Genomic DNA, 27,657 nt, shown 5'->3' on the forward strand with positions numbered 1-27,657 from the left:
TCCATGACTTCATCTCCTTTTCAAAGAAATGGGTATTTATTCTATAAGCTGCTCGCTACCCCTCTTGGGTAAGCATTCTCAGGGAATATTTAAAGGAGTAAAGGAAAATAAAGAGACCTTTGGAAATTTGTATAAAAAAAACCTGAAATAATTCAAAATACATGTTCTTTTTATAATTAACAAATTTATCTGAAACTGATAAAGTTTCAGATTTCCTAATAAAGCATTATTGTTCCAGTTTGTAGAATATTAGTGTGGGTCACTTTCCACAGCAAAATTCTTGTGGGATTAACCTTTGCCCGGCAGTTATGAAAACAATGAATTCCAAGATGAGAGTTGCCACAACCAATGGAACAAATCAATATTCAAAAGTTAGGGTATGTGTACAAACTATATAACCCCAAATATGATATTTAGAATAAACTCACTGGGATGGCATTTGAAATATAAAGTGCTCAGTGATTGAAATTAGCAGGATTTAGCAAGGACAACAAACACTCCTCACTTAATTGCACTTTTCTTTCCATGTTCAGGTGGCAAGAATAAGCTCCTAAGCCAACATTCAAGTGAACAGCTGCAGTAGGCTGTGTGTGCTGAAAATTACAGCATCTCTCAGCTATAGGACCATCTGCTCAGAATAAAATGATACTAATGTGCTATATTTTACAAATAATGCATATTCCATTGATAGGCTCAACACAACTGTTCACAGAATGCAAACTCTTTCAACAGCTCCTGGGCAAATAATTTTCGGCCAGATTTACAATTTTAACAATTTTTTTTTGAGCATCAGGAATTGTAAATAACTTCAAAATTTAGTAACCAAAAAAATACATAGTAAACAGTATGTAAAGAGTTATGGTAACTTAGTATTCAGACCATACCAAAACTTTTTTGTTTTTTAACAAAAAAAGCTTGTCACTCTTTTCTTTGAGTCTACACTAAATCCTAATTTAGATTATAAAAAGTTACATACAAAAGCATGGTTCTGATGCTATATACCACTATGGTTAAGATTCCAATGTGCTTTAAGTCCTAATGATGGCCATACCACAATAGGTTAAATATTATAACTAGTATGCCAAATGAAAAGTTCAAGTGTTTGGTATGGCCTCAGCACTCCTGCAACATGCTAAAAAAAAAAATAGCCTACAGAATTTAAGAAAAATCCCACAGACCCCAGTCCAAGGCTCTGCTGCCCACGAACCACTTCTAAGCAGAGAAGCCACATCACACAGTCTGACTGCCATGTTAGTTTGGAGTTGCCGTCTGCAATATGGACACAAAAAGTACCGTATGTTAGATGAGCAAGATAATGCAACAAATCAGTTTGTACAAAATTTACAGTGATTGTATTGATATTCCCAGCACGTCCATGCAGTGTGGCTTAATTGAATTTGAGGCAATTCCAATCTAATCTTTCCAAATTCATTTCAACATGTAGTTTTCTTGCACAAATTAAGCATTCTTAATTAAGAGCCTGATTGAAAAACAGTATTAACTAGTTACCTTGGCATCTATTCTGAAGAACTACCTTAAACCGTATCTCAAATTTTTTTTAAATAATAATAAAATGAAGCAAAACACTGTATGTTGTCCTGTCTCTTAAGGATGTGGGAGAAGGGAGGAAATGTGAATGAAATTTTATAGTGAGAAAAGGCAGTCATGCAATCCCTAAGTAAATGCTTTGCATAAAAAGCACTCTTACCCAAAATATGTGAAGGGCATTAAGAGAAGCTATATTTGCCCACACTGCTACATTATACTACAAATGATCCTTAATCCTGGGACTTAAAATTAAAAGTGAATCGAAACCCTGTGAGGTTACTCTGCCACTATAGTCAAACTGATCTCTAACAGTTTTGCTGAAAATTGTTCACATATACTAAAAGGTAGTAAACCAGCATCTTTCAATTGAAATAATTGGACCAATAAATAGGATTGTTTGGAGTAATGCTTATATAGAATGTCATCTTTGTCCCTGAACGAAATCAAGTGAACATTTTTTAATATGTAAATTGTAAACCCAGCACAATTTGAAATTAGTGCTGCTATGAGGCCTCCAATATAGTTTAATGGGCCATTTACCACATATTACAACTTGCCCAAATACTAAACAGAGCCATGATATGGGCACAAAAGCCAAAGTTTACATTTTAGCCATATATGTAGATGCTTTAAATGGTCAACTTAATATTCAGAAAAAAGTCTGAAAATTAATAATGAGTAACAAATAAGAGCCAAAAACATATTTTACTTGCCTACTTTTGATTATAAAAATTTCATCCCTATAATTAAGACTGGATGGAAGCGATTTACTACCAATGCAAGTGACAACATGTAACAATGGATTCAATTTTCTGGCATCTACCAAAAGGGTTTAAATGTGCTTTTTACAGGATGCCATGAAAATGTTTTTACTCTTCTTCCCTTCTCCCACTGTTACCACAGAATTCAGTCTGATTCTATGTTCATTAAAAAAAAAAAAAAACACTACTTATAGTTGAATTGAACCTGTGAAAAAAATTAAGTCCTTTTATACATGTGGAGTATTTTAGTAAGATCCTAACTGTAGTAGAATAGATAAGAAGACCACACCCTATAGGTTAAACCAAGCTTAAATTTCTGTCCTGAATACCCTCTGGAGTTAGTATCCAAACATTCTTTACTACATACAACCATAGATTCAAATGTATTGGCTTCAGTCCCTTCTATTCCATAGGAGGCGATGCTAATGAGCTAATCTATTGACACCCCTCTTTCTGAAAGCCCTAGGGATGCAAACAATCATTTTATTGCACCAACTAGTTAGGAAGACTGTGTTTGGAAAATTATTCTACTGCATTTTTACATTTCAAGTACCCCAGACAGTTTCTCTGCTTGAGGCAGACACATACCTTTATGGGAAGTTATAAATAAGTTGCTCACATGGCCCTTACCTTTATGCTGGCCAACAATTCAGTTACTAAAAATGTAAAGCTACTTCCCCTTCACTTAAGGACAGGCAATTCTGCTCTACTCAGTCTACCACAGACAACCAGGCTGTGCACTATTTATGGATTCTCAATTGGCTCTGAAACTCTTTGGAAGGGGAAAAAAGGCCATATATTCCAGCAACATATAACCATTCACTTTAATGCTTAAAAAAATAATTTTTCAATGTATGTTCACATCTTAATTTAGACATCAATTATGCCAACTATGACTGCTTTTCCTCCTGTCATTCTCCATGTAATAATATAAGAAAAGGCAATTTAGCACAAATCAATCTAGAATTATTCTAAACTTGCCCTGGGCTCCAAGAGAGAATGAGAATGTTCGTTCGGTAAGAGCATGATTTTTACTGGGTGGAGGGGAGTGGCCACTATGTTATCAACACTCAAACAGTTTACTTCAAAAAATCCACAGAAGAAACTTTTTTAACTGAATTTCTTTCCTTCTTACTTAAATGTCCCTCTATGTATCTTAATTTCTAAAAATTTTTTTTACAACAGTGGATTTCAGGAAACCAATGCTATTGCTTCATTTCCCCTATCTGGGACCAATAGTTTTCTGATCACTTGAGAGGAAAGGAACAGTCCAGTCCCTATTTTCCAAACTTCCTGATAAAAAATTCTGAAAATTAAAGTTATCAGTTTCTTTGCTACTTCAAAATTTTTGCAGACAGCCACAAAACAAGACTGCTAATCAAAAACATCCTACATATATTCTGAGTATTCTTATTGAGTACAGTGTCTTTGGGCAGGGGGTGGGGAGTGGGGGGGGGGGGTGGAAGGGTTCCAACACCTGGAACCAATCTGACTTGGGTACAGCTGAGGGTCAAAGTCCTAGTAGGGCCGCTGAAGGGGTCACTGTAGTCCCACAGCGCAGCCTATCTGCACCAGCCTCTCCACCACTATGCAGCCATTCTGATCTGTGCCCTCACTTCTCATCCGAACCACTCAATTACAGCCTTCTAAAAGGTCCCTCATCATCCTGATCCACAGTAATGCTCTTCCTATGTGGTTTTCCTGAACCCTCAATAGCTCCCTGCTGCTAATCAAATTAAGTACAAACTATTCAGTATAAACAATATAAACATCTGAGAGCCTTTACAACTACTCTGACAGCCCACTTATTTAAGCACCTAAAAATCGAAACCATCCCTTGTCCCTCAAACAGCTGAAACACATTCAAAGCCATACCTTCTCTGGCTTTATGCATACAGTTCCATCAGCCTGGAAGATGGAACATCAGCCATACCCACCCACATCCATTTCAGGGGTTTGTACACACTAAGCATTCAAAAATGTACGTTAAGGACAAACCATTCCTTAAAAAAATGGAGCAAGAAAAGGCAAACACCTCCCTAAATTCGTGCAAACTTAGTAGGTTATTTTTCTATCCCACCTCAAGTATTTCAAACCAGAAATAACTATGAAAGCATATTTTCAATTTTTGGTACCACCCTCACCCACTGAAATCCAAATTCTTGTTAAAGGGCATAACAAAGAAAACTATCTTGACTGATCCCCTGTGTACTTTTATTTCAAGAGCCTATCACACCAACTTGCCAACTACAAAAAAATTGGAAGCTAAAACAAACCTACAAACGTGGTGCAAAAATGTACTCCAAGTCCCTGGCCAGTGGGTTATGTGGCATCTGGAGTCTGGGTCTAACATGAAGAAAATGGCAGAATCAAAGGCATACGTGAAAAAAATAAACAGATTTTAACACAAAGTTGTTTTAAAAAATGCATCATAATTAAGTTTTGGACTTCAAATGGTTTAATTTCATTCGGACTAGAAAGTTTAAGCAAATAAATGGTAACACCTCTAAAAAGAATCATGGATAGGGTCACTCAAGGGCAAGCATCTCTCTCATACTTGAAAGGTCCATACTGGATAAAGTGACCTTGACCTGGACACTTATTTGCACCTATAGGGTTCTCAATATCTTAAGTAGCACATGACCAGGGTAGAATGCGTACAGTGCAAAGCCTTTCCTCTCACCACAGCAAACCTCTCTAAGGCCAAGTTACAAGGTGAACAGAAGCCATTTGTCTCAAAAGTTTAAGAGCAGAATCTACCAAAATAAAGACAGCAACCTTGATCAAAAAGCATTTTCCTTTGGGGAACTCGAGGCAAGGAGCTAAAGCATTCAAAATAATGAGTGAAGTGAGTACTGACAGCTTACAGATGAGAGCTGGGTAAGCAGTCGATGGGGTCGTTTAGCTAGATGACACCATTCCTACAGAATAATTTTTTACAATTCCCACTAAAATAGCATTTTCAGGATACATTTTGGCTTTACTGTATTAAGCAATATAAGAGTTAACCAAGCCCTAAAATCACGGGGCTGATGTGTCAGCTATAGGAATGAGCCATTAATTTGTTTTCTTTAAATCTCTTCACTTTGCTTTGTGGTTCCTAAAATAAAGTTTGTGGCTTTAATCATGAGATTTCCTCAATCCTAGAATCCCTGTCAACTCCCTACCCCATCCACATGCCATTTTACCTGCCTCTGGGGCTCTATGGATTCCTCAGCCTTGTCAAACTCAGATTTTTGGCCTTGGGGCTAACAAGGGTCCAAGAGCTTCAGAGATGATGCACCAAACAGCTGCAGGAGTCACAGGGAGAATGTTCTTTGGCAATGAACACTAACATTTCTCTGTCTCTTGGCCCCCAAAGACTAACTACAGAGTCTTTCTGACGCCAGTCTTTCTGAGGTTTTGCAGTTCTGGAGCTGGCAGGATTAAAAACTGTGAGGTTAGGGAATACAGCTAATAAATTTAGGGGTCCCAAGTCCTGGGCAACAGGAAAAGATCTGGTGAGAAAGATTTGCTTAAGCTTCACACTGTTCATTCATCCATTCATTCAACAAACATTTGTACACAACTCCCACTAACTAAATAAACACTGACCTAGGTATATTTGCAATACAGCAATGAAAAGTATCCTGTAGTGTACACTTCCAATGGGAGATGTATGCAGCAGACCAATAAGGAACATATATAAGGAAATAGTACATTAGAATATGTAGAGCATATTATTAGAGTATGTAGAGTATATTAAAAATGTAGGGCAGAGTAAGAGGGTTGTGAATGTGGAGATGGGAGATAGACAGTTTTCAGTATTAACAATAGGCATCATTAAGAAGGTGAGCTTTGAGCCCAGGTTTGAAAGAGGCATAAGCTAGGTACTGTGGTGTTATATAATGTCCCACTATAGATGTCCATATCCTAATCCCTGAAACCTGTGAATGTTATGAAGACAGAGACTGGAGAATCAGGGTCAGAGCGACACAGTGTGAGAAAGACTTGACCCACCACCACGGGTTTTGAAGATGGAACTGAACCACCCAACCAGGAAATGTGGGCAGCCTCCAGAAGCTGGAAAAGGAAAGGACACAGATTCTCCCCTAGGGTTTCCAGAAGGAATGCAGCCCTGCCAACACCAACAATAGCCCAATGAGACCCACATCAGGCGACTCTGACCTTCAGAACTGTAAGGTAATAAATCTGTATTGTTTTAAGCACCACGTTTGTAATTACTTGGTTTACCATTACATCTGTAACAAGTAATGGTAAACCAAGTATATCCCCATGAAGACATCCAGAAGAAGAGCATTCCAGGCAGACCAGATAGAGGGAAGCTATAAGGAGTTAGAGGGAGAGGACTCCAGGAGGTAATAAGGCCAGACCACACAGGACCACTGGAGGGTTAGGGGAGGAAAAATTTTTCTTCAACACTCCTAGGGCCCCTGGCTGGATCTGGAAACTAAACTGACAAAGATTAACAAGAGAAAGGCACACGAAGCTTACTGAGCTTCTGTATGTACTGACAGCCATCACAGGTGAATGAAATGAAGTGAATTAAACCTGTTTATATTTATCATTGAGAAACTGGTTTAGATTCTAACTGCTTACATGCAAACAAACTATCATTGCATTTATTAAACTCTAGGCACTAAGAACATAAGATGATTAAGCAAAGGGGTACCTTCTTTTTTTCTTTTAAGACACAGCTTTCTATATATCTCCTCAAGGAAACTAAACATATGAAACTCTGAGTTTATGAACATTAAATCAACATTTATTCACTTTATGTACAGATTCTTTACAGTGATTCATTTAATATGCTAAAATGTACAAGTGATTCATTTAATATGCTAAAAAAAGGCAGACCCAACATGGAGTCACTTGTGCCAAGCCCCAGAACCACAAACTAAGACTTCATACCTAACCTAATTCAACCTCTCCCAGGAATGCAATCTTAAACCAGTAAATCTGGAGTTTCTTGACAGCACTACTGAGGTAATTTGCACGTAGGCCCTTCTGTCTTCCAAAGAAAAATGAGGGAATCCACTCTTCCTTGTCCCTGTCTCCTTCTGCCTATAAAAGTCTCCCATTCTGGTCGACTCTTTGGAGCTCCTTTCTATCTGCTAAATGGAATGCTGCTTGATTCACGAGTCACTGAATTAAAGCCAGTAAGGTCCTTAAAGGTTACTCAGTTGAATTTTGCTTAACAGATATGGTGGCAGTAATGGGATCTACAGCGAACTTCTGATGGCATTCAGGGGCATTCAGGGACAATGTACCCATGAATCCTTTTTGAAAAAGTTCTTTTTGTTGCTGTTTCCATAGACTGTGGGTAAGTTCCTCTGGGTTCGTAGCTCCACCCTCTTTGTGTTAAGTTCCTAATATAACTGGCTTTCCAGTGAGAGCAGGTTATCACAAGCTAGCAGGTAGTTTTACCCAGAACTCAAGTCCCTATCACCTTGGTTCGGTCTGAAATTCCCCTTTTTGGAAACCCAGTACAGCCCACAGTCCTCATTGTGGGAGTTTGCTCATTCAGTCCTTTTCCCAGCCCCTGTGCCAGGTTGGAAACTGCTGGTGGTATGCACAGGGCCTTCTCTTGGCCAGCCCACAGGGACAGCTCTTGGTTAGTGCTGGTTATGTAGTATAAGAGCACATGTATGTTGGTCTTGTGAAGACAACGAGCACTACTCATAGAAATCTCCAAAGGTGGGGATGGTGCTGGAGGGAGAGGGGTGACCTACAAAAGTCCATGGGCACAGGATGAACACTTAGAAGTTGTTAGAGCACTCACAACCTAACTCAAAGATTCCCAATGTTAGGGTAAGTTGGTCATAGAATGGGTCACAGAAACATCACATCCCTTTTAGGTATTAGTTTGGCTCTGAAAAGGCCCAGTTTAAAAAATTAATGAGTACTGAAGAAGTACAATCCTTAAATTGTAAAAAGTTAAGCACACCACCTTTCAGTATACCTGCTTATTTTATGTCTAAGAAATATGGTCCCATGAGCCATAAATATCTATATAAATGACAAAAATCACATTTTAAACAACCTAAAATGAGATCATTGGTTTGTATCCTTAAAACTTGGTAACCATAAGGTTGGGAGGCCCAAAATGCACTGGACAGAAATGTGGGTTGCAAGCCATTTGCAGCCAGATATGGATGGACAGAAACAAGGGTTGACCTTCATTTGTGGCTAAGGGGCCTACCAAAGGGCTGTTGGCCCTCAAGGAAATTACAATGGCCACTGTGAGAAATGTTCCAATTAGATAAGATCATTTTAAGAAGTGCACTTGAAAGTAAGGGTTCCCAATTTAAGGAAACAGAATGGGATCCTTACTTTAATTGGTATGCAGAAGCCTCAGAAAGACTTCAAGATTTTTAAATAGCTTCATTGAAAGATTCCTTGCAAAAGGCAAACACAAAGTTAAAGACTCAAGAGGTACCAAAACCTAAGATGAACACAGCTCCTGCTCCCCTCCATCCTCTTTTATTGGAGTACTCATTTTAGTAATCCTGTCTAAATTGTTTTTCCACTCTAAAGAGATTACAAGACCATAAACAAAAGTCCACCAAAATAATGGACAAATTCAAGGAGATAATCCTTCAAAGGAGGGGAGGTAGTATCAGTTAAAACTTATGTGAATGAAAATCTTTTTAAATGTTTTCACAAATATTAGTAAAAAGCTTTAGCCATCTGAACAGGTAACTTATTCTATCTCCCAGGAAAACAACTTAGATCCAACTTGTTTAATAACTAGTGAGTTTTGTATTGTACCTGATTCATGGCAGTAATTTTTAAATGGAAGCTGTTTGGGTCTGTCTACATGTTTATGGGTGTGTATACATATGTATATGTACATATATAAACATATCCCAAAAAAGAAAATTAAGCACATATGAACTAAAGTATTCCTAAAATTCTCAGAAATACAATAGAAACTAACTCAAATGGTTTGCAAGTTCACATCATCTGGGAAAATATCAGGTATTTAAGTTTGTTGGTTTAATTAAAACAGGCATGTCTCTAGACTTAGCAACACTGAATATAATGCAGACATACAACTTCTATTCTTCCTAGTTTTATTAGTCAAATAAGTTCACATTATCTCATTTACAAATTTCCTCAGCAACAAAAATAACTTGGTATGATGAAACTGCCACAAGTAATCTAAACATAATTGTCAAAAACAAGTAAATTAAATAGATATAAGCAAGAAAAAAATTGTAGGTAAATTTTTTTAATTGTTTCCCCAAATCATTTTGGCAACCTGAAACAGTTTTACTAAGTAAAATTAAATAATTTATCTGTATCGTTTCCAAATAAGATAAAAAACAAAAACATTAATTACTAAAAATAGATTTATTCACTTTAGAAAAACTAAAGGTATTTTGGGTTTATTAGTAAGCATGTTTTGTGCCAGGCTGAGAAATTCACTATGAGAAATATGTTTCCAAAAGTTATAAAAAGTATGTATAAACCTGCCAAGCCACAGAATGCTAAGGTAAATGTTCACAATATTTACTTCCTTATTTTCACTAGAAATTAAAGTTTTTAAGGCTTAAGAATTCTAATATATGAAATTAAAAAACTAGAAATAATAAGAGAAACAACTACGCAGGCAAAGTAGGATGTGTTGGGTTTGGGATTTTTGTTGTTTTGGTCAAAAAGGTGTAAGGTGTGAATATGCATTTTTGTAAAAGGGAAAGTAAGTAGTTCTGTCTCAAAATAAACCTACTTATTTCAAAATGGGAAAGAGAAAATAAAGGACAAACTAAATAGGAAATTGGGAAGAGAGAGTAAAAATCTTACCTTATGTGGTTAAGTTGATTAAAATTGAGTGAATTTATTAAAAAGGTTATAAAATTGAGCTTTAAAGTCATTAATGTACTTATTAAATGAAACAAACTTTCTTCTTTCATCTGCCAGAAGGACAGGTTTTTTTTTTTTTGGCCTTTTGGTTTGCTCCTAAAGAGACTGGAACAAGTTTTTCATATTATGCTCAGAAAACAAAGATTATGTGTCTGATCAAAATAATTTCCTGTGTTTCAATTTTCTTTTTCCCTGGGTCTTTGATTATTTAGGAAAACTGAGTCTTTCATATTAACAAGAGTCTTTCATATCAACATAATAATCCTTCAAAGGAGGGGAGGTAGTATCAGTTAAAACTTATGTGAATAAAAATCTTTTAAATGTTTTCACAAATATTAGTAAAAGCTTTAGCCATCTGAACAGGTAACTTATTTTATCTCCCAGGAAAACAACTTAGATCCAACTTATTTAATAACTAGTTTTTTTTTTTTTATAACTATTCAATTTTCTGTATTTGTCTTCAAAGTCTTTTGTCCCCATGGCTAAATGGATAGTCTAAGTATTGTTTCTCAGTGCCCTATAATACTATTTGACCAGTGTTTAAAACCTTATTGATATATTTGACAAACTTCCCAAAAATCAAATTCTAAATGAAGTCTTAACTGACCTTGAACTAACTTTGGGATGTTTCAAAGGTCCCCTGGAATATCTCAAAAGATCTGTTGTTCTTACAAAAAGGGAGATGATTTATTAGGCTTTTTTGATATGTTAAATGACGTGGAAACACTGTCAAAGAAGAAACAATAACTCTTCTTTATGTTGTATTTGTATAGATATATGTGTTCCAGAAATCATGAAATTCCTAGAAATCTGACATGTGTTGGTATATTATCAACTTTAATTCAGTTATCTTAAAATGCTGTATATCATAAAAATAACCAAATTTCCTTGTCAATTCCATTATAATGAACTCTCATCAGATCTTTAAACATGGACATTTTTAAGTCTTTTATTATTCACTTAGAGTTATTGTTTCACTCTGTTGCTTTGCAAATGTGTTCCTGCCAAAGTGTGTCAGCTGCAAGATTCATGGAAGGGACTTTGACAAGTACAGGTTTCTGATTACTTTAAGATTATAAAACTGAACTGGGCAAGAATTTCCAGAACTCATGGAAAAACTGGATTCAAGCAAAACAAGTAATAATGAGGAGGAGGATTGTAGGTTGTATGGTTTTTTGTTGGAAAACATTGCTGGTTCCTTACTGTTTTGTTTTTGCAGATTTAAGGAAACCTTTTCACTTAAGCTATGATTTACAGCTATTTGATAAAGTATACCTCTGTAAACAAAAATATAACATTGTACTTTTTCTCTCTACCTGATCCCTCCAAAATTCTGAAACTCTTGAATATTCATGGCAACATAATTAGTTACTTACTAAGTTCAAAAACAGTCTGTTCTTGCAAAAGGACACACTGACCATGTTATACCAAGTCTCTGACTGGTACAGTAATACATGTAAAATCCGCCAGCAAGTCCTTGACTTGGCTTCCTAGCTTCAAAGGCTTTTAAGATTTCAATCTGAGATTCCTTATGAAAAATTCCAGCAAAGCAGTCTTAAAAATAAAATTCAAAAAAAAAAAAAACAACACATGGTCAACCACTTTTTTTGCTGCACTTATGTAAATGATCAGGCCAACTTTAAATGCAAACAAATTAGTTTTACTGTAATGTTATTTGGAACAGGAAAAAAAAATGTGGATAATTGTAGAGAGAAAAATTATGTTTACACTTTTGTAGATATTAGAGTCTAATCCTGCTAATTACCTTTGAGGATCTGTTATTTACCTGTGAACTGGACTTGATCCTGAATTATTCTACTTTTCTCAAATATTTGGCTATGGCTTTCTAAACTAATTTCTGATTTTTTTCCAACCATCTGATTTGAAATCTAAGAACAAAGGCTGCCCTTAAATCTCCTTGCAAAGAACTATACCAGGTACCCTTTAACACCCGAATAGCAGCCAGACTTCAGGAACTTGAACCTAGAGCACATTTTTCACAGCTAAAGACTTCACCCGATGTCTGGTCCTTTGCAAACACTGGAGACCTTCAAATTCAACTGACAAGAAAGAGAAATAGCCTGCGTTGATGGATACTGCTTCTTCCAAAGATGCTGGATCAAGACTTCACCCTGTAAGTGAATATGAAACCTTTTTCTTCCCTTTACATTGGCCTGTAAAGATAAAGCCATCACCCATATATCTCCCAGGCCACTGTTAGGTACCTTCCAGACTGCTGCATCTGTCCCCAACTCTGATCTGTCCATGATGCTAGACACCCCTGGTCCATTTCTCTTATCTCTGGTTAACAACCCCAAACCTGGTAAAACCTTGTGTCCAGACTCTGTACAAAGACACAAAGGTAACCAGAATAAAACTACCAGTCTACAGACCCTTAAGTTTTACTGGCCGCCATGACTGTCACCTTTCTAGCCTGAATCACACACTTAAAATGAAAATACCAGGAAGCACTCATGGTTCAAAATTAGCTTTCTTTTATAGAATAAATGTAAATATAAATAAGGGTATGATCAGAAATCCTTCCTTAACTCTTGAAACTATTACCAAATCAGCTGCTACAACAAGAGCTGTGCAAGAAAAATCAGACTCTCTGGCCAAAGTTTCTCTTGATAATAAGACAGGCCTTAAATTATCTTTGAACAAAGAAGGTATCTATGTTCTGACCAACACTACCTGCTACACCTGGATTAACACTTCTGAGGAAGATGGAACTCAAGCCACATAGCTTAAAAAGGTAGCTCCTTCAATGGGGTCTTTTTCTTTGACTTAGTTTTCATTGGTTTTAGTTTCAGGGACCATGGATCCAGCAAACACTCCAAACATTAGGAATTACCCTGTGTATAAAAATCATGGTAGTCTTCCCACAAAGCTGTATTCTCTCAAAAGCTTTAAATGCATGTTTGCAGCTGCTAACCCACTAGGCAAAAGATCTCCCTAGGACTGGGGCATCAAAAAACAAAGAGAATGACTGACTTAAAAATTGTGAACCTGAAGTCAACAGCCTACGAATATAACAGAAATTAAGCAAAAATCACTACGACCTGTGAAGGCAACACAAATAACCAACAAAAACAGAACTTTAGAGAGGTAGCTGGAAGTGGCATTAATGCCTTAAATTTTGAGCACACTGTGTTAACCTGAAAGTCTGATCAAAAGTGGTGGATTGTTAAGAAAAAAAGAAAAGACACACACACACACACACACACGACCCAAATGGTGGATTGTTAAGAAAAAAAGAAAAGACACACACACACACACACACACACACACGACCCAAATGAAGTCGCTTGTGCTAAATTCCGTATCAGCGAACTAAGACTTACTATCTAACCTAATTGGAGCTTCAACCTCTCCCAGGAATGTAATCTTAAACCAGTAAATTTGTCATTTCCTGAAAGCACTAGTGAGTAATCTACCTGGTAGACCCTTTCTGTTCTTCAAAGAAAAATCAAAGAATCCGCTCTTTCCTTGTCCCTGTCCCCTTCTGCCTATAAAATTCTCCCATTTTATTCAGCTATTTGGAACTCCCTTCTGTCTGATAAATGGGATGCTGCCTGATTCATGAGTCACTGAATAAAGCTGGTGAGTTGAATTTTATTTTTTAACAATTAGCAAATGTAAAATCTTGAAAATCAGAGCAAGGTACAAAATGCAACTACTAAACAAAGTACAAGATGTCAGGTGTTGATTTATAACATATGAGAGATCCCTTAAAGATGTTAGAATTCAAAGTATCTTAACACACCAAAAGTTTTTTAAAAAAGTAGATGAAGGTAATGAGAATAAACTACATTTTGTGAAATCCAAGTAAACATTTAAATCTATATTCAACAGGTCCATTTACACACCTCTCCAGTAGTGAAGGTTAGGCTAGGGCTAACTCAATCTTGGTTTCAGGCTAGAATACACTACCTTCTAGTGAGAATCATTCCAACCTCAGTGGTCCTAATTAATTCCCATGCCATTATTTGGCTATAGATATGCCTATGAGTACAGTGAGATCAACCTCTCACAGTTTTGTAGCAGAGTTCTTACTTGATACAGGCAAGTAAATTTGAATTGCTAAACTTAAACAGCATAGTAATCAACATGGAAACTGGATTAATTTCACATTCTTCTACTGAAGTCCCAGCTGAGGAGAACCCCCTCTGGATAGTAACAAATTGTAACAGGCTGATTGAAAACCCTCAAATTAATCCCTGTAGTTGAGGGTTTTCATTAGGCAAGTTAAAAACTTTGCTCCTCTGTAGGATACAGACACTAAAATACTGTCATTTTAAAGCTCCTCAACATAAAGCATACCTAGTCTTAAAGGGAATCTAAGCTAAGTAAGGTTTTTGGTCACAAATGCCATTTTTAACTCAAGTGTTACAAAGGCCACAATACTCCATCTGGCCACTGAGGTTAACATTTTACTCTTCACTGTCATTTACTAAGACTTACAGATAGAAAACTGAAAACTATAGTTAGTGTTTAACTCCAAATTGCTTATACCAAAATAGAGGCATCTAAAATGTCAATGAAACAAGGTATATTTCCTTAATAATGTTGGGAGGCTACAAATACGCCTGTTGAGCTTCAGAGAAATCAAAAAAGAGGAGAGTCTACCCTTGGACAAATAAAATTTGGAATTCATTAATGCATTATAGAGTAGAACAATGAGCTCCCCCTCACCTTGTCCACTGGAGGACTGACTGGAGGATTGTAAACGTTAATCAATACAGAGGGCCAGCTTCCTTCCTCTCTGAAATGTGAATCATCTCACTGGTATTTGTCTTTGAAATACATTTTTATTTTCAGCTGGTGTTTAAAGTTCTGATGTTCCCAAGACATACATACTTTTGCTTTAGAAACATGATGGTGAATTATTTACTATGGAAAGTTGGTGCATTTTAAAAACCAAGATTCACCCTAAAAAGAAGAGTCTTTATTCCCTTTGTTCTACCTCTTCCTCTTCTTCCCCCACAGACAGCTTTCCTTAAAAGCTACATCCCAGCTAGAAAAACACACCTAGGTACATCTGTGATTTGTTAGGGTAATTAAGCTCCTGGTTATTTACTACATTTCAAGAGGGGGAGGGGGCACCAGAATTGACATTCAGTTAAAGTGTTATTTCTACTCCCCAGTGATTCCATTTGGGGCAGGGGCCCTGAGAGAGAGAATCACAAGGAAATTTCTGGTTACCTGCTGACTAAGAATGTGTATGAATTAATGCTTTAGAATAAAGAAAATTAATGCTATACACTGCAGATCAGATAAGACCTTTCTTAGTCTCAGACCTTGTCTGCTTATATCCATAGCAGGCACATACACCCAATCCCAGATCCCAGATACCTCTCTAGCAGGGAAAGCAGTCAACGTGCAGGTGCTTAGGTTCCCTGTCAATGACTGCCACTTCAACTTCTGAGTTTCCACTTTGCATGTAATCTTAATAGCCCTGAAGCACATTTTTAAAAAATGCTTAAGGATCTCTGAAAGTACATTGGGGCAAGTCCCCCCATTGTATAAGTGAACAGTGAAGCAAGTCTGTGAGCATATATATGTATATAGAACCTATTAATGTATCTACATACATATTTCCAATAATTGATAAGAAACAATATCAATCTCTCACAGACTAGAGAAAGGGAGTGGAGCACATATGAAATCACAGGCTATGTTTCAACATAGGAAAATTTTTCTTAAGACTGAAACCACAAAAAGCACCTAGCCTTTGGATTATTACTCTGTAAGAGGAAGAGGTAAAAGAGGTAATAAAAGGGTCTATTTCTTTAAAAGCTTTAATTATATACATATAATTTGGTCAGTTTGTCAAAGCACTTTACAAATTCTTAAGTGCTCAGTGACTATGAAGGGCTATTATCATTTTTGTTGGACAAAGGATGATGCCTCTTTTAAAATGTTACCATAGAGAATTTGCTTATCTGTCCCTTGGGTGAAAGCTTAGTGTTTTTTTTTTGTTTTTTTCTCATATCTATATGGACAAGAAGGGTGCAGAACTGTGTTGGGATCTTCTTAGCATGAAAAGGGAACACTGTAGACAGAAAGTACAGTATGCAGACTTTGCCCAATCATGACTGTCAACTCCACTACAGGGACGCTGAAGCAAATGCTATCTTAAACTACATTTAGCACACAGTCACAAATGGTGGCTAAGAAGAATAAGAATCTTTACTTGAAATGCTGGTTTTTAACCCCAGACCTCTGAAGAATACATTTAAATATATGAAGTTCCAATAGTCTAAGTGTTTCACATCAGAAGTACAGCCTTATCTATTTTAATTTACCTAACTTTAAAAACTACACATATACACACACAGAGTGCACATGGCCTTCTATCCTCCCCAACTCAGTCTTCTCATGCTCAGCTGCTCAGTGTCTCAGAATTTTAATATTTAAGATTAGATACTGTCACTTCACTGTTCCTTTTGCTAAGGGCTCCAAGGATGACAGAACATCTTCTACTTATATTCGGATTTATTATTTATAATACAAGGGAGAAAGAAAGTGCATAAGTCTCATCCATGATTGTACCACAGAATCTAGATTAACAATATGCACATTGAGATGGTGGTGTCAGTTTCTACAATTCACAAGTTAATTGATCCATACATACCCATATACAGCTATACTGTCTCCTACCTTCTTTCTCTTATTGTGGTTTTCAAGATAACCTGAATTTAAACATTCTTTTTCTAAGTCTCCACTAACTTTAGCTTTAAATTGTGTTTAATTACAAGAAAATCAAGTGAGGCATACTCCTGAACTCTCCACAAGATTTGGGTATCTTTTGATATAGGAAAGAGTTTCAGATTATCTGACTATTTCATGCAGCTGCATTTAGTGAATCCTACTACAAGATGGGGACAGTCGGGTAGGATAACAAAGTAGTATGCATTCATTCTTTTTTCTGGGTAAGGCCTCAAACTATAGATATTTTACAAACAAAAGAAAATCCCACTTAATCTTCTTGTGCACAATGAGCTTATATACATCATCTTCAGCTTACAAGTGAGGATTTCAAAACTTCACGAGCCCATACAGCTACTAAACAGAGACACTGGGATTTGAAGCCAGAGCTGAGATCATCTGAAGCCTCACAACCGGTTTCACTGCTTCCAGGCCTGCTTTGCCCCCTCTCCAATCCATCCTCGTTTCCACAACTACAGTGGTCTACTTGAAAACGGTAAACATCCTACAACCATTTCTCTTTTTACAGCCTTCCCTGACTCTGCACTGAGGCATACAACTTGACCTGGTTCCCACCTACCTCTCTACGTAAGTAAGCACACACGAGGTTCTGCCAAACTCCCAGTGGCTCCTCCCAGGTCCAGACTGCTTCCCAATGTTGCTCACGCTCTTTTCTCCACCCGTAACAGCCTCACCACCTTTCTCCTCCTGGGAACAGAACTGCTGAGGTGAGCCAGATACTCCTCCTCTGTGCTCCCTTTGCCCCTCCACTCCCCTGTGTCTCCTCAGCAAATGTGAACATAGAGCCAGAAAGAGAAAAAGCATCAATGCCATGAAGTGCTGTGCAAGGTGGCCGAGTAAAAACATTTCCTACTCATTTATGGGTTTTTTTCATGTAGCTTTGTATTCCCTGCCAAGTGGGGAGTATTCCAAGTCAATATATATACCTGGAGGAGCCAGTTAAAATCACCTCAGGTTGCTAATAAAGGGGAAAGCAGACTTACAGTAGGCTGTCATTGCCCACCACTAACATCCCTTACCAGGTACACCTACTAATTCTTATAAACGAAAGCTTCATGTTGAATTGGCATTTTTTTTACTTCCTGGCTGCAAGCCTTTGTTAAAACAGGTAAGCTGGAGAAGGAAAGACGGGCATGTTCCACTGTTATCACATTGCAGTTTAATATAAGCAAACCTCACCGCCATTGTGAAAAACCAAGACCATACCAGAAGTTAAACAGCTCCTTCCTCCAGCCCAGCCAAAGTCTGGCATACACAGTAACATCAGAAGAGGAGTACAGGAGAAACCACCCAGGGACGAGAGAGCAACATCCCTGATTCAGTGGATTTCACAGGCACACGGAGCTGGATGCTGAGAAAACAAGGATGCACAAAACATACGTTCCACTCCTCAAGGAGCTTCTCCAGAACACACCTGGGCCCAAAAAGCCAAAGGCTTTCAAGGCAGTCTTTAAGAATCCATAGCCACAAACAGTAATCTCCCTGGATGACCTATGCTAAATATTGTGCTAAGAAAGAGATAAAAGGCCAAAGACTTTGCTGCCATGGAAACTACCACCTCTAACTTAAACATCTGAGTCTGGAAACATTTGAGCAGAAATGAAGCATTTTGCTTCGTATTGTTTGAAATGCAAATAATAATAGGATATTGTGCACAGCTTTCACATCTATCATTAAACTGGATTTCTGTCTCATTATAAAAATTTGAAATTACAAAGACACATAAATTGAAGTTTTTCTGATTTAGGACTTCAAAGAGTTTCTTGGTACCCACTTCCTTCTGTAACTTTATTCCACAGAAAGAGCACATTTATTTAAAAGAACTCCCTCAGTACAGTATGTTTAACATGTAAATTGCTTAGCAATGATACCGTATTTTGCCATTAACAAGGCTTTTATAGAAGTACCTATTATGTAATAGGCAAAATGATAGTCTAGAGTCATTAGGATTATAATTTCTTATAGGTCTGTGTATAGGAAAGAACATTTTACTGTCATTTACTACTTTAATCTCACATGTATTTAAAGGGAAAAAAAGGATACTCAAGTTATTCTTGAAACCATGGCCCTAAAAATACAAATTTTTCATTGTTTTTCTTTAAAGACAGCAGAAATCAACACAAATGCACTTTCTTAGAGATGTTTTAACTCCTTGACTTGGCTTTGGCTGCTTCTCCCTGAGGACCATCTCTATAAGGGAGTGGAATGGTTTAGAAATGTGATTTTTGTATTATACCCTAAGCCCCACCCATACATGCATTTCAAAGCCATCTTATGTCAGGATAAAGCCCAGGATTCCCAACAAAGATCTAATGACTGCAGGTCTTAGGACTAAATTGTGTAATCAGGATATTTTTCATTCTCTGTTTCAAGAATAGTAGAAGGGAATCATCAAGGTAGAAGCAGGAGTAGGAAATTAAGCCTGGAGACAACTTCCACTGCATGGGAACACTAATTAGGAGTGAATTTCACTGCAAACAAACCATTAGAAAGAACAATTCCTGTGCACTGCTGGCCAAGACACAGCAGTATTTTGCCAAAGTGACTTTTTGTTCTAACTGAAAATGACCTATATCTTGACTTGATGAGACTAAAGACAATTACTTAAAATGGACCAAAATGCAAACAAATAAAATCCTATTTACCCATTAAGACCAACACGTTAATAACTAAGACCTACTCAACACAGCCAACAGAAAACAGCAGCAGCCAGGCGGCCACTTGTGATACTTCGTGGTATACAGTTCACCACACACCGAATGATGAACAAGACCCAACAGTAGCTCCGACAAGCAGAAAGAAAAGGTGGGGAGCGGAGAACCGTGAGGTACAAGAAGGGAGTCAGAAGTCGTCCTAATTAATGTATTATGCATTCAATTACATGGTAGAAGTCTGCTGACCACAGTTATTTATTAAAACCAGAAATAAAACCGAAAAACAAGGGACTTTGCTTAAACAATTCACACAAAAAATCTAAAAGAAAGGTTACAGGATCATATTTGAAAAAAAGAGTAAGAAAAGATGCAAAAAATAATGGGCATCAGTAACCACACACGATCTTGTACGTGCCGCACGGAGGAAAGCTGAGAGACAAAGAGACAAGTCAGGCGAGTGCCCCTCGAGACCTCCAAGCAAGTCACAACTGGAAACGAGAGGGTAGATTTAGTCTGCAAATGTGTGTATTGGTCTATACTACATACTTTTTTAAATTAGTACTGTTCAACATTTAAAACTTCACCAATTTGGCAAACTCACATTTATAAAAAAAAAAAATTCCTGGCTTTTCTTAAAAAAAAAAAAAAAAACTGGCAACAGAATCCACATTCCCACAGAGCTATTAGCCAGCAGGCTGCCCTTCAAATGGAGCATGTTCTCTGCAGTTCTCCCAATACCAGCTTGACTTCTTTGTCTGAAAGTCCAGGTTCCTGCAAGGGTTGGATCTCAAGCAGAACAACATCACAGTCTAAAGGCCACATGTGCTGAAGGGTATACAGCTTTTCTACCATAGTGGTAGAGAGACTCAAAAGACCGGTGTACTGACATGGGGTTAAGGGACAGAAAGAAATGACAAGAGTCCCATGAGGTAAAATGCTTGGAAACTTCACTGTAGATATAACACAGGGGTACAACAAATACTGGGCTGGGTGGAGTGGGTTAAACTAATCTTTACTAATTTTGACATATCATACTCATCTAAACTCAATCTTTAATTTTAGATGTAATTGGCTGTGAAATATTCCAAGGAATAAGCCTAACAAATGAAGCAGAAAGCGTCAATTCTTTGTTATTATATAGAATATATCCTAGTATGACTGCTACACACATTCAAAGCACTCTAAAATGAGATCTACTTGTGCATGATATACTACTCTGCATTGGAACCATAAAGAATTAAGTTTATCCTGTCCCTTCTAGAGGCTGAAGAGAAAGTTAATTTAGAACTAATCAAATATTTTAATACCAGAAAAAAGGAGAGGGGCACATTAAGTGCTTTAGTCCCAGGTTTTTTTCTGGGGGGTGGGAGAGGAATGTACCAGCAAACAAAAAGTTAAAAAACAAAATAATCTCCTTGCATTATACCAGAAGCCCTAGAATTAATAAAAACAAATTTCAAGGTCAAACTCTCTAAAACCTGTCTCAAGACATACTACAAAGAATATTTTAGAAGTAGAACAGAGGCTAAGTAGGAACAGAAGTATAAAGAAGAGGTCTGTCTTCACTTTACTGCTGTCTTCAGTTTATCCAAACCTGCTTCAAGCCAGGGGAGTGGGCATGAGGAGTGACAAAGGAGATCCCTGTCCTACAGAAAGTCTTTGAAGACACAAGGGTAAAAAGCAAAGCCCTGCCTGAAGTGCCCTGTTTACAGCAGGGTGAACCCAGGTGGTGGAGAGCAAAGGACTAGACGGTGGGCGGAATGCATTGTTCCAATGCCCCTGAAGCTGCTATTTTGTTTCAAGTAAGTTTTCAAAGTACTACTGCAAAAACTCTCCCTCCTGTCCATTTGGCAATATCAAAGTAATTACAATTTCTAAAATCCTGAGGTGATTAACTCACCATTCTTTCCAATTATCTAGAAATAGGGAATGGAATTCTCTAGAAATAGAGGTCTGAACACCACCCCCACTGGATAATAATAGTGATCTCCCAAGAATCTCCTGAACTGAGAAGTCTTTCAGCATTAAAAGTTTTAGTAATGTCAGGCAGAGACTAGGAGAAAACTATACTTTTCACCTCTTATTAACTAAAAGCCACAGCTAAAAATAAAAGCCAGAGGATTCCAAAATTGAAGGTTTTATAGAGCACATTAAATTATTCTCTTATCAACTATAAATCTTTAAGGTTGCAGGGTATTACTTTAACACTACTCAATTTTTTTTCCCAGAATCCATGGTAATTTTCCTTAAAAAAAAAAAAGAATCCTCATAAACTTCTAATCCAGTCTCTATTACGAAGGAAGGAGGCATGAGTTCCTGCATGCAGAGCATACTACACATTCTGCAAAACCTCAGACGTTAGGTTACTTAGGTCTGTTCTCTTTCTTTCGGGGCTGCATTAAGATATAAAACACGAACTGGGAACAGACCAACATTTGTCATTAAAGAGCAGTACCTTATAATAATCATTTTGTATGTGTTTACTAATCAGTACATGAGGTTCCAAAACAACAATAAACTTACTAAACCAAATCTGAAATTCTCACATCTTACTTTATATAAACACTGATAAGTACCTATTTTCTCCCCATGACACCTCCTGATTCACCCTTAAGTTTTCAGCCTAATAAATATGGAAAAATGCCTTTCTACATACAAGATACCTCCAATTTGACGAAAGTTATTAAGTAGTAGGGATTTAGGGGCCTCTGTATGATCACTTTCTCATGACATTTCAGTCAAGTCAGTATGACCTGATTAAGAGTTCAATTTTGGAATATGTGAATATCAGATCAGAGGTATACCTCTTAACTCACATCATTAATTATGCTAGCCCACATAAAGATCTTTATTATATTCTTCATTAAGGACCAAGGTTACAGAGAAGTTCATTGGATCAGCCTAAATTCAAATCAAAATCATCATGTATAATATACAGTCGCTCCCAAGTATAGTTACTATTTCCCATATCTAAAAATATCAGAACAAAACACACCCATTTATATTAAAATGAGACTTCTTTGGGAGAGTGAAAAGATGACCAGGTATTCAAGGTCGTCAAGGTCAAAACAAGGTAAAGTCTCAGTACTACATAGTATGCATGTGAGGGAAATTTGGAATTTAAGCTCTCACATCACCAGTCAGGGTTGGGAAAAAACCTCAGGGGGCAAATATCTCTTTCCCAGGTCCTAGGCTAACCAACACCTAATGACAACATGAAAATAGAGGAGAATAGAAAAAGCCCATATAAAATAAAGAGGTCAGCTGCCAGTCCTAACTGTATTTCTTAGCAGTTTTGTGATCTTCATTTTTAACCTCAGTAATTTCCCTCATCTATGAAGTATAGATTTTCCCACTCTGCCTAGCAAATAATACTTTTATATGAAATAAACAGATAAAAGAATGTCTTATAAAAATTGTAAGATACACTAAATATTGTTCTTAAGACACTAACCTTCTTGAGAAGTCTTCAGCTCTCACATCCTCCCTTCTAACAGCACATTTCTAATTTATGCTAAGGTCAAGCTGTTGCAATCACTGTAACTTGGGAAATTCAGATTAAACATATATACACTCCTGCATATGGACCAGGCTGAGCTTTCTTCACTCACTCAAAAAAAAAGGCTATTTTTCTACCTTAAACTGACCTATAAATAGACCATGAACTCTCATATATTAAATTCAAAGTACCAAATATTTAAACCACCAGAGAAGACAGAATAGACTGCTAAGTAGTTTGTGTAACGTAAAACTTGTTTAAGCAGATTCCAATTCAAAACACTTGTTTTCAAAAAAATATCCCAATTTGCTAAACAGCTGATGGTGATGTTCAGATGCCAATTTAAGATTCACACACTAATGTACACGGTACACATCAGCTCAGAACCCAACATGGGGCCTAACACTAGGTCTGAGCATGGGCATCAAATTTACAGTAACCTAGGATGAATATTAAATGCTTAGCATTCCTGAAAACATTCAAGAGATCAGGCCATTTTAAAGAGCTAGATTTATATACTAAAATTTAGCCTGAAGATGACTAGTTATGTACGACATACCACACAATAGACCACTTTACACAAATACTTCCTGGTACAGTCTGCTGATGAGGCACCCCTACCTGAATGCACTGACACAGAAACTACTTCACGAGCCTACCAGACAGACTTGGGCACAAGTGGAAACTGAAGATGGAAAGCCCAGAGTAAAGGTGGCATGGTGGGGAAGGGGAAGACTAGCAAGAAAAGCAGGGAGGAGATCAAATTTCTTTAAAAGTCTTGTATATATCATCAGCCCTTTTCTTCCCTTATAGCTTCTCATGGCAGCTGCTCAATGCGCCCTCATACCTCTCTCATTTGAGAACTTAGCTGGGTCCCCCAATACCCGAAGATATTAACTGGTCAATGCTTGGCTAAAGAGAGAGAACCCACCTAATATGTGCATAAAACAAACTCATACCTCAAAAGAGCAGGAAATATCTGGAAATTATTCCAATACTGGTGAAAGGTAGCCAACCTCCACTCTCTGAAGGATGGAGCTGTCCCCCTCCTAGATGATCCATTGGGCAGAATTATCCTTCCCATATCTGTTAACCTTTAGTTTCAAATAAAAAATAGCCAAAGTGAATATAAATGACCAACGTGCTGAGGATGGAAGACAGCAAGATCTCAGCTTACAACCCTGGAGTCACTTAAATGAAATGAAACTAAAGAAATACATAAACTTCAGACAGCACGACAAGCCTGTACAGTTCTGGACAACTGCAAAGGCGCTACGCACCAACCTGAAAATAGGGAAGTTCATTACTGAGTAACAGGCATCAAGGATCCTTTGAGAAGGAGCTTGCAAATGAAGCTTAAGTCACAACTAAAAGGACCTAGGAAAAAATTAATGTATCTCAAATATCTACACATTTGAAGGACAAGACATTCATATTCATTCTAATACGCAAATCCTCTAACATGCAGGGACGGCACTGTGCTGGATACTGAAGATGACTCAGATGAAGAGGTGCTGCTTCATGTCTAGCAAAGAGCAGAACACATATAGAACCATAACACAGGACACAATCTGGTAAGTGTGAGGAGGAAGGATTGTATCTGGATATCAGAGGAAAAAAATCATAAAGGATTGGACAACAGAGAAAAGGACATATGTACTAGGTTATCCATTATCCATTGTCATATGTTCAAATAAGACTTCATGACGCATGCATGAATTCAGTCTTTAATAAATGCCAAGCATGAGAGTACACAAAACAGGCACTCAGGGAACTTAGCAGGAGAGAACGATTAAACAGGCAAAAGGACAAAACTGTTGTTTAAAACTGTGATCCATGCCATGGAAAAAACCATCCACAGGAATAAAATGGAGACAGTGACCAGAAAAGGCCTCTCTAGAGAAGTGATATATAAACTGAGACCTAAAGATAAGGCACATGAAATACGTGGTCTTTGCAACAAATGATGCCATGCTACATGCTGTGGAGTTGGGCGCAAGGGACAGCAAAAAATGTACAGACAAGCTATAGGAATCTGTGCCCTGAAGAATCTTATTCTAGGGACGCAACCACACGCAGAATGTGGAAGGGCCAATAAGCAAAATGTTATCATTTCAGAACCTTAAGAACCAAGAGAGATCTTGAAACCCATCCTGCTCAAGCATCCCTTTATTCAAATGAAGGAAATGAAGGCCAGAGGCTGGCTCACTGGGTCACTGAACTAGGTTGGGACAGAGGTAGAAACCCAGCTTATTAAACTCCCATTACTCTGCACTGCCCATTAGCTTTTTAATCAGAAAATTCATTTGGAAAATCAGAGCTCAGAAAATCAGTAATGTACAAGGAAGGAACACTTAATATTTGTAAGGAAAATAAGTAGACTCGGGCCTAAGTGCCAAGCACTTCACCAAACATTGTGGAATAATCTTCCCTGGTTCAAGACAAAATGAAAAACATAGTGATTTTCTCATAAAGTGAAATACATTCCATGTAGCTTCTGAAATTATGCGTATCCTACCTTTGGGCTGTCTAAGCAGCCAGGAAATGATGTCTGATAACAGAAACTTGGTCAGATTTTTTTTGAATGCCCTTCCTTGGCAAAACAAGATTGGCAAACCTACCAGTCTCCCTCTCCCCTGATGTGTACTTTTACTTTTTATTGTACTTGCTTGACAAATACAAACATCAAGGAACAATTGCTAAGAGAGGGTGAGGGAGAACATGGGGTGCCACTAAGAGGAAGCTCAGAGCAGCACTGATCACCAAAGCAAAAAAAGAAAACAACTCCAGTGCTTATCAAGAAAGATAAATAGGAAGAAGACATGAAGATAAATAAATGGTCATATATTCACACAACTGAATATTACTCAGCAACAAAAAGGAGAGGGCCCATGCAAACAAACTACATCATAAACAGAGAATTTGATTAATTTAATATTGTGTCCTGCAAGACAAAAAAGGAATTAATCTTTTCAGGTATCATAGCTGCCATTAGAATTCGAACATAGTCAAAAAGAGACTTTATGTTTTGATTGTACTTTTGAAATCGCACATTACAGTTTTTAAAGGATAGTGTGGAAATAAAAACAATGAGGGGGAAATGCCCTTCACATTGGAGCCACTATAAATCAACCCTCACTGCTTCATGTCTGGTTAACCCTAAACTCCAACTATAGACACCTACTTAATCAGCCTTAACACAGAAACCTCGACCTATTCTGCCAAGTAGCAGCTGCTCAAGTTCCAGGTCAACCTATAAAACATGAATTTCAAAAGCATATGACCAGGTTGAGCCTGAGCAAAATAAAAGGTTAAAACTGGAGAGGGCTCACAGTGGGAAAAACAGAGAATCTGTTTATGGAATTCTGCACAAAGCTGGTTAGACGCTGGGCCCAACTTGAACAAGGCTTATCTCAACCTTTTAATTTATAGTCCCAAAGAAGAAATAGTGACCTAAGTAAGAATTCCAGACCTCTGTGTCCTGAAGGTCACCAGATGAAGTCGCCTTCAAGAAGAATTCTCCCAGAATGCTGACAGATCTACTGGAAAAGCATCCTGGCTGGTCCTGACTGATGCTACGCTCTATTTTGAACACGAACAGTCTCAAGCTTGCCGAACTTGAGAGATTTCAAAATCTTCCCAAGGACATCAGAAACATTTATGTTTGTACCAGAGCATTTATCTCTGTTACTGAAGAAAAGTCACCTTACAGAAGAGCTGCTGTGAAAGCCCACATCATGCGCACTAATAAAAAAAGTAACGTAGGAAAGGATATAGCTTAAAAAACACAATTCTATTATATACCAAAGAAGTCAAGGAGGACTTCAATTTTATCAAAATGATGTAAGCAATAAAGATCTAACTTACATTGAGACAAACCACACAGACAAGACTGTTCCAAGCAAGGAACTCAGATGGGTGCTTCCTTCATAGCAAGATTTATAAAACACAAACGATTTAGAAATACATGTGGACCCTGAGCTACTAAAATGATGACAACCTAAAGGTGATTACTGATAGAAGAAAAACATTGGGTGTTTTGAGACAAAGTGCTTCTTTTACTCTCAAAATACATATATACACAGTTCAATAAAAACTCTTCTTTTAGAAAAATGGTTATCCCTTTCAACTGGTGTTGATCTGCTCTTTACAGTTGTTAGAATGTAGCACACAAAAAGTCATCCTGAAGCTGTAAGACGCTTGGGGAAAAGACTAAACTTCAGGTAAGGCTAGGACTAGGGGACTGTTAGGACAGAAAAACAAGACAAAAAAACCTAAGACATAAATATTCACAAAGTATATTGGCAGGAAATTTGCAGTGATTTCAGTAACACAGTCTGTAGTGGCAAGAGGAAAAAAGGGAAGAAAAGAAAGCCTTTTAAAAATCTAAGCCACAGAAATTCTAAAAGGACACCCACAAGACCCAGTTACTTTTCTAGTCAAAGAATTTTGATGCTATGTATCCATTTTTCTGTGGAGACTTTCCATAAACAGCTTAGCTCTGAACAACATGGGGGTTCAGGCACTGACCCCTTTGCAGTCAAAAATCTGCGTGTAACTTCAGACTCCCCAAAAACTTAACTACTAATAGCCTATT

General features: G+C 37.4%; 1 protein-coding gene across 10 annotated transcripts in view; it reads right to left on the reverse strand.

The window, feature by feature from the left end:
• The window catches only part of ELAVL2 (ELAV like RNA binding protein 2), a 164,883-nt gene that overhangs the window by 76,923 nt on the left and 60,303 nt on the right, over positions 1-27,657 (reverse strand). For 7 of the 10 annotated variants that reach the window (XM_036898138.2, XM_036898135.2, XM_036898134.2 and 4 more), the window contains exon 2: positions 1,179-1,269. The exons of the other annotated variants lie outside the window; for them this stretch is intronic. In XM_036898138.2, coding sequence (XP_036754033.1) covers positions 1,179-1,250 — 72 coding nt within the window. In that variant the 5' untranslated portion in view covers positions 1,251-1,269. The remainder of the gene's footprint in view (positions 1-1,178; positions 1,270-27,657) is intronic. 10 annotated transcript variants of the gene reach the window in all.

This window comes from Manis pentadactyla, chromosome 3 (genome assembly GCF_030020395.1).
Source record: "Manis pentadactyla isolate mManPen7 chromosome 3, mManPen7.hap1, whole genome shotgun sequence".
Lineage (NCBI taxonomy): Eukaryota > Metazoa > Chordata > Mammalia > Pholidota > Manidae > Manis > Manis pentadactyla.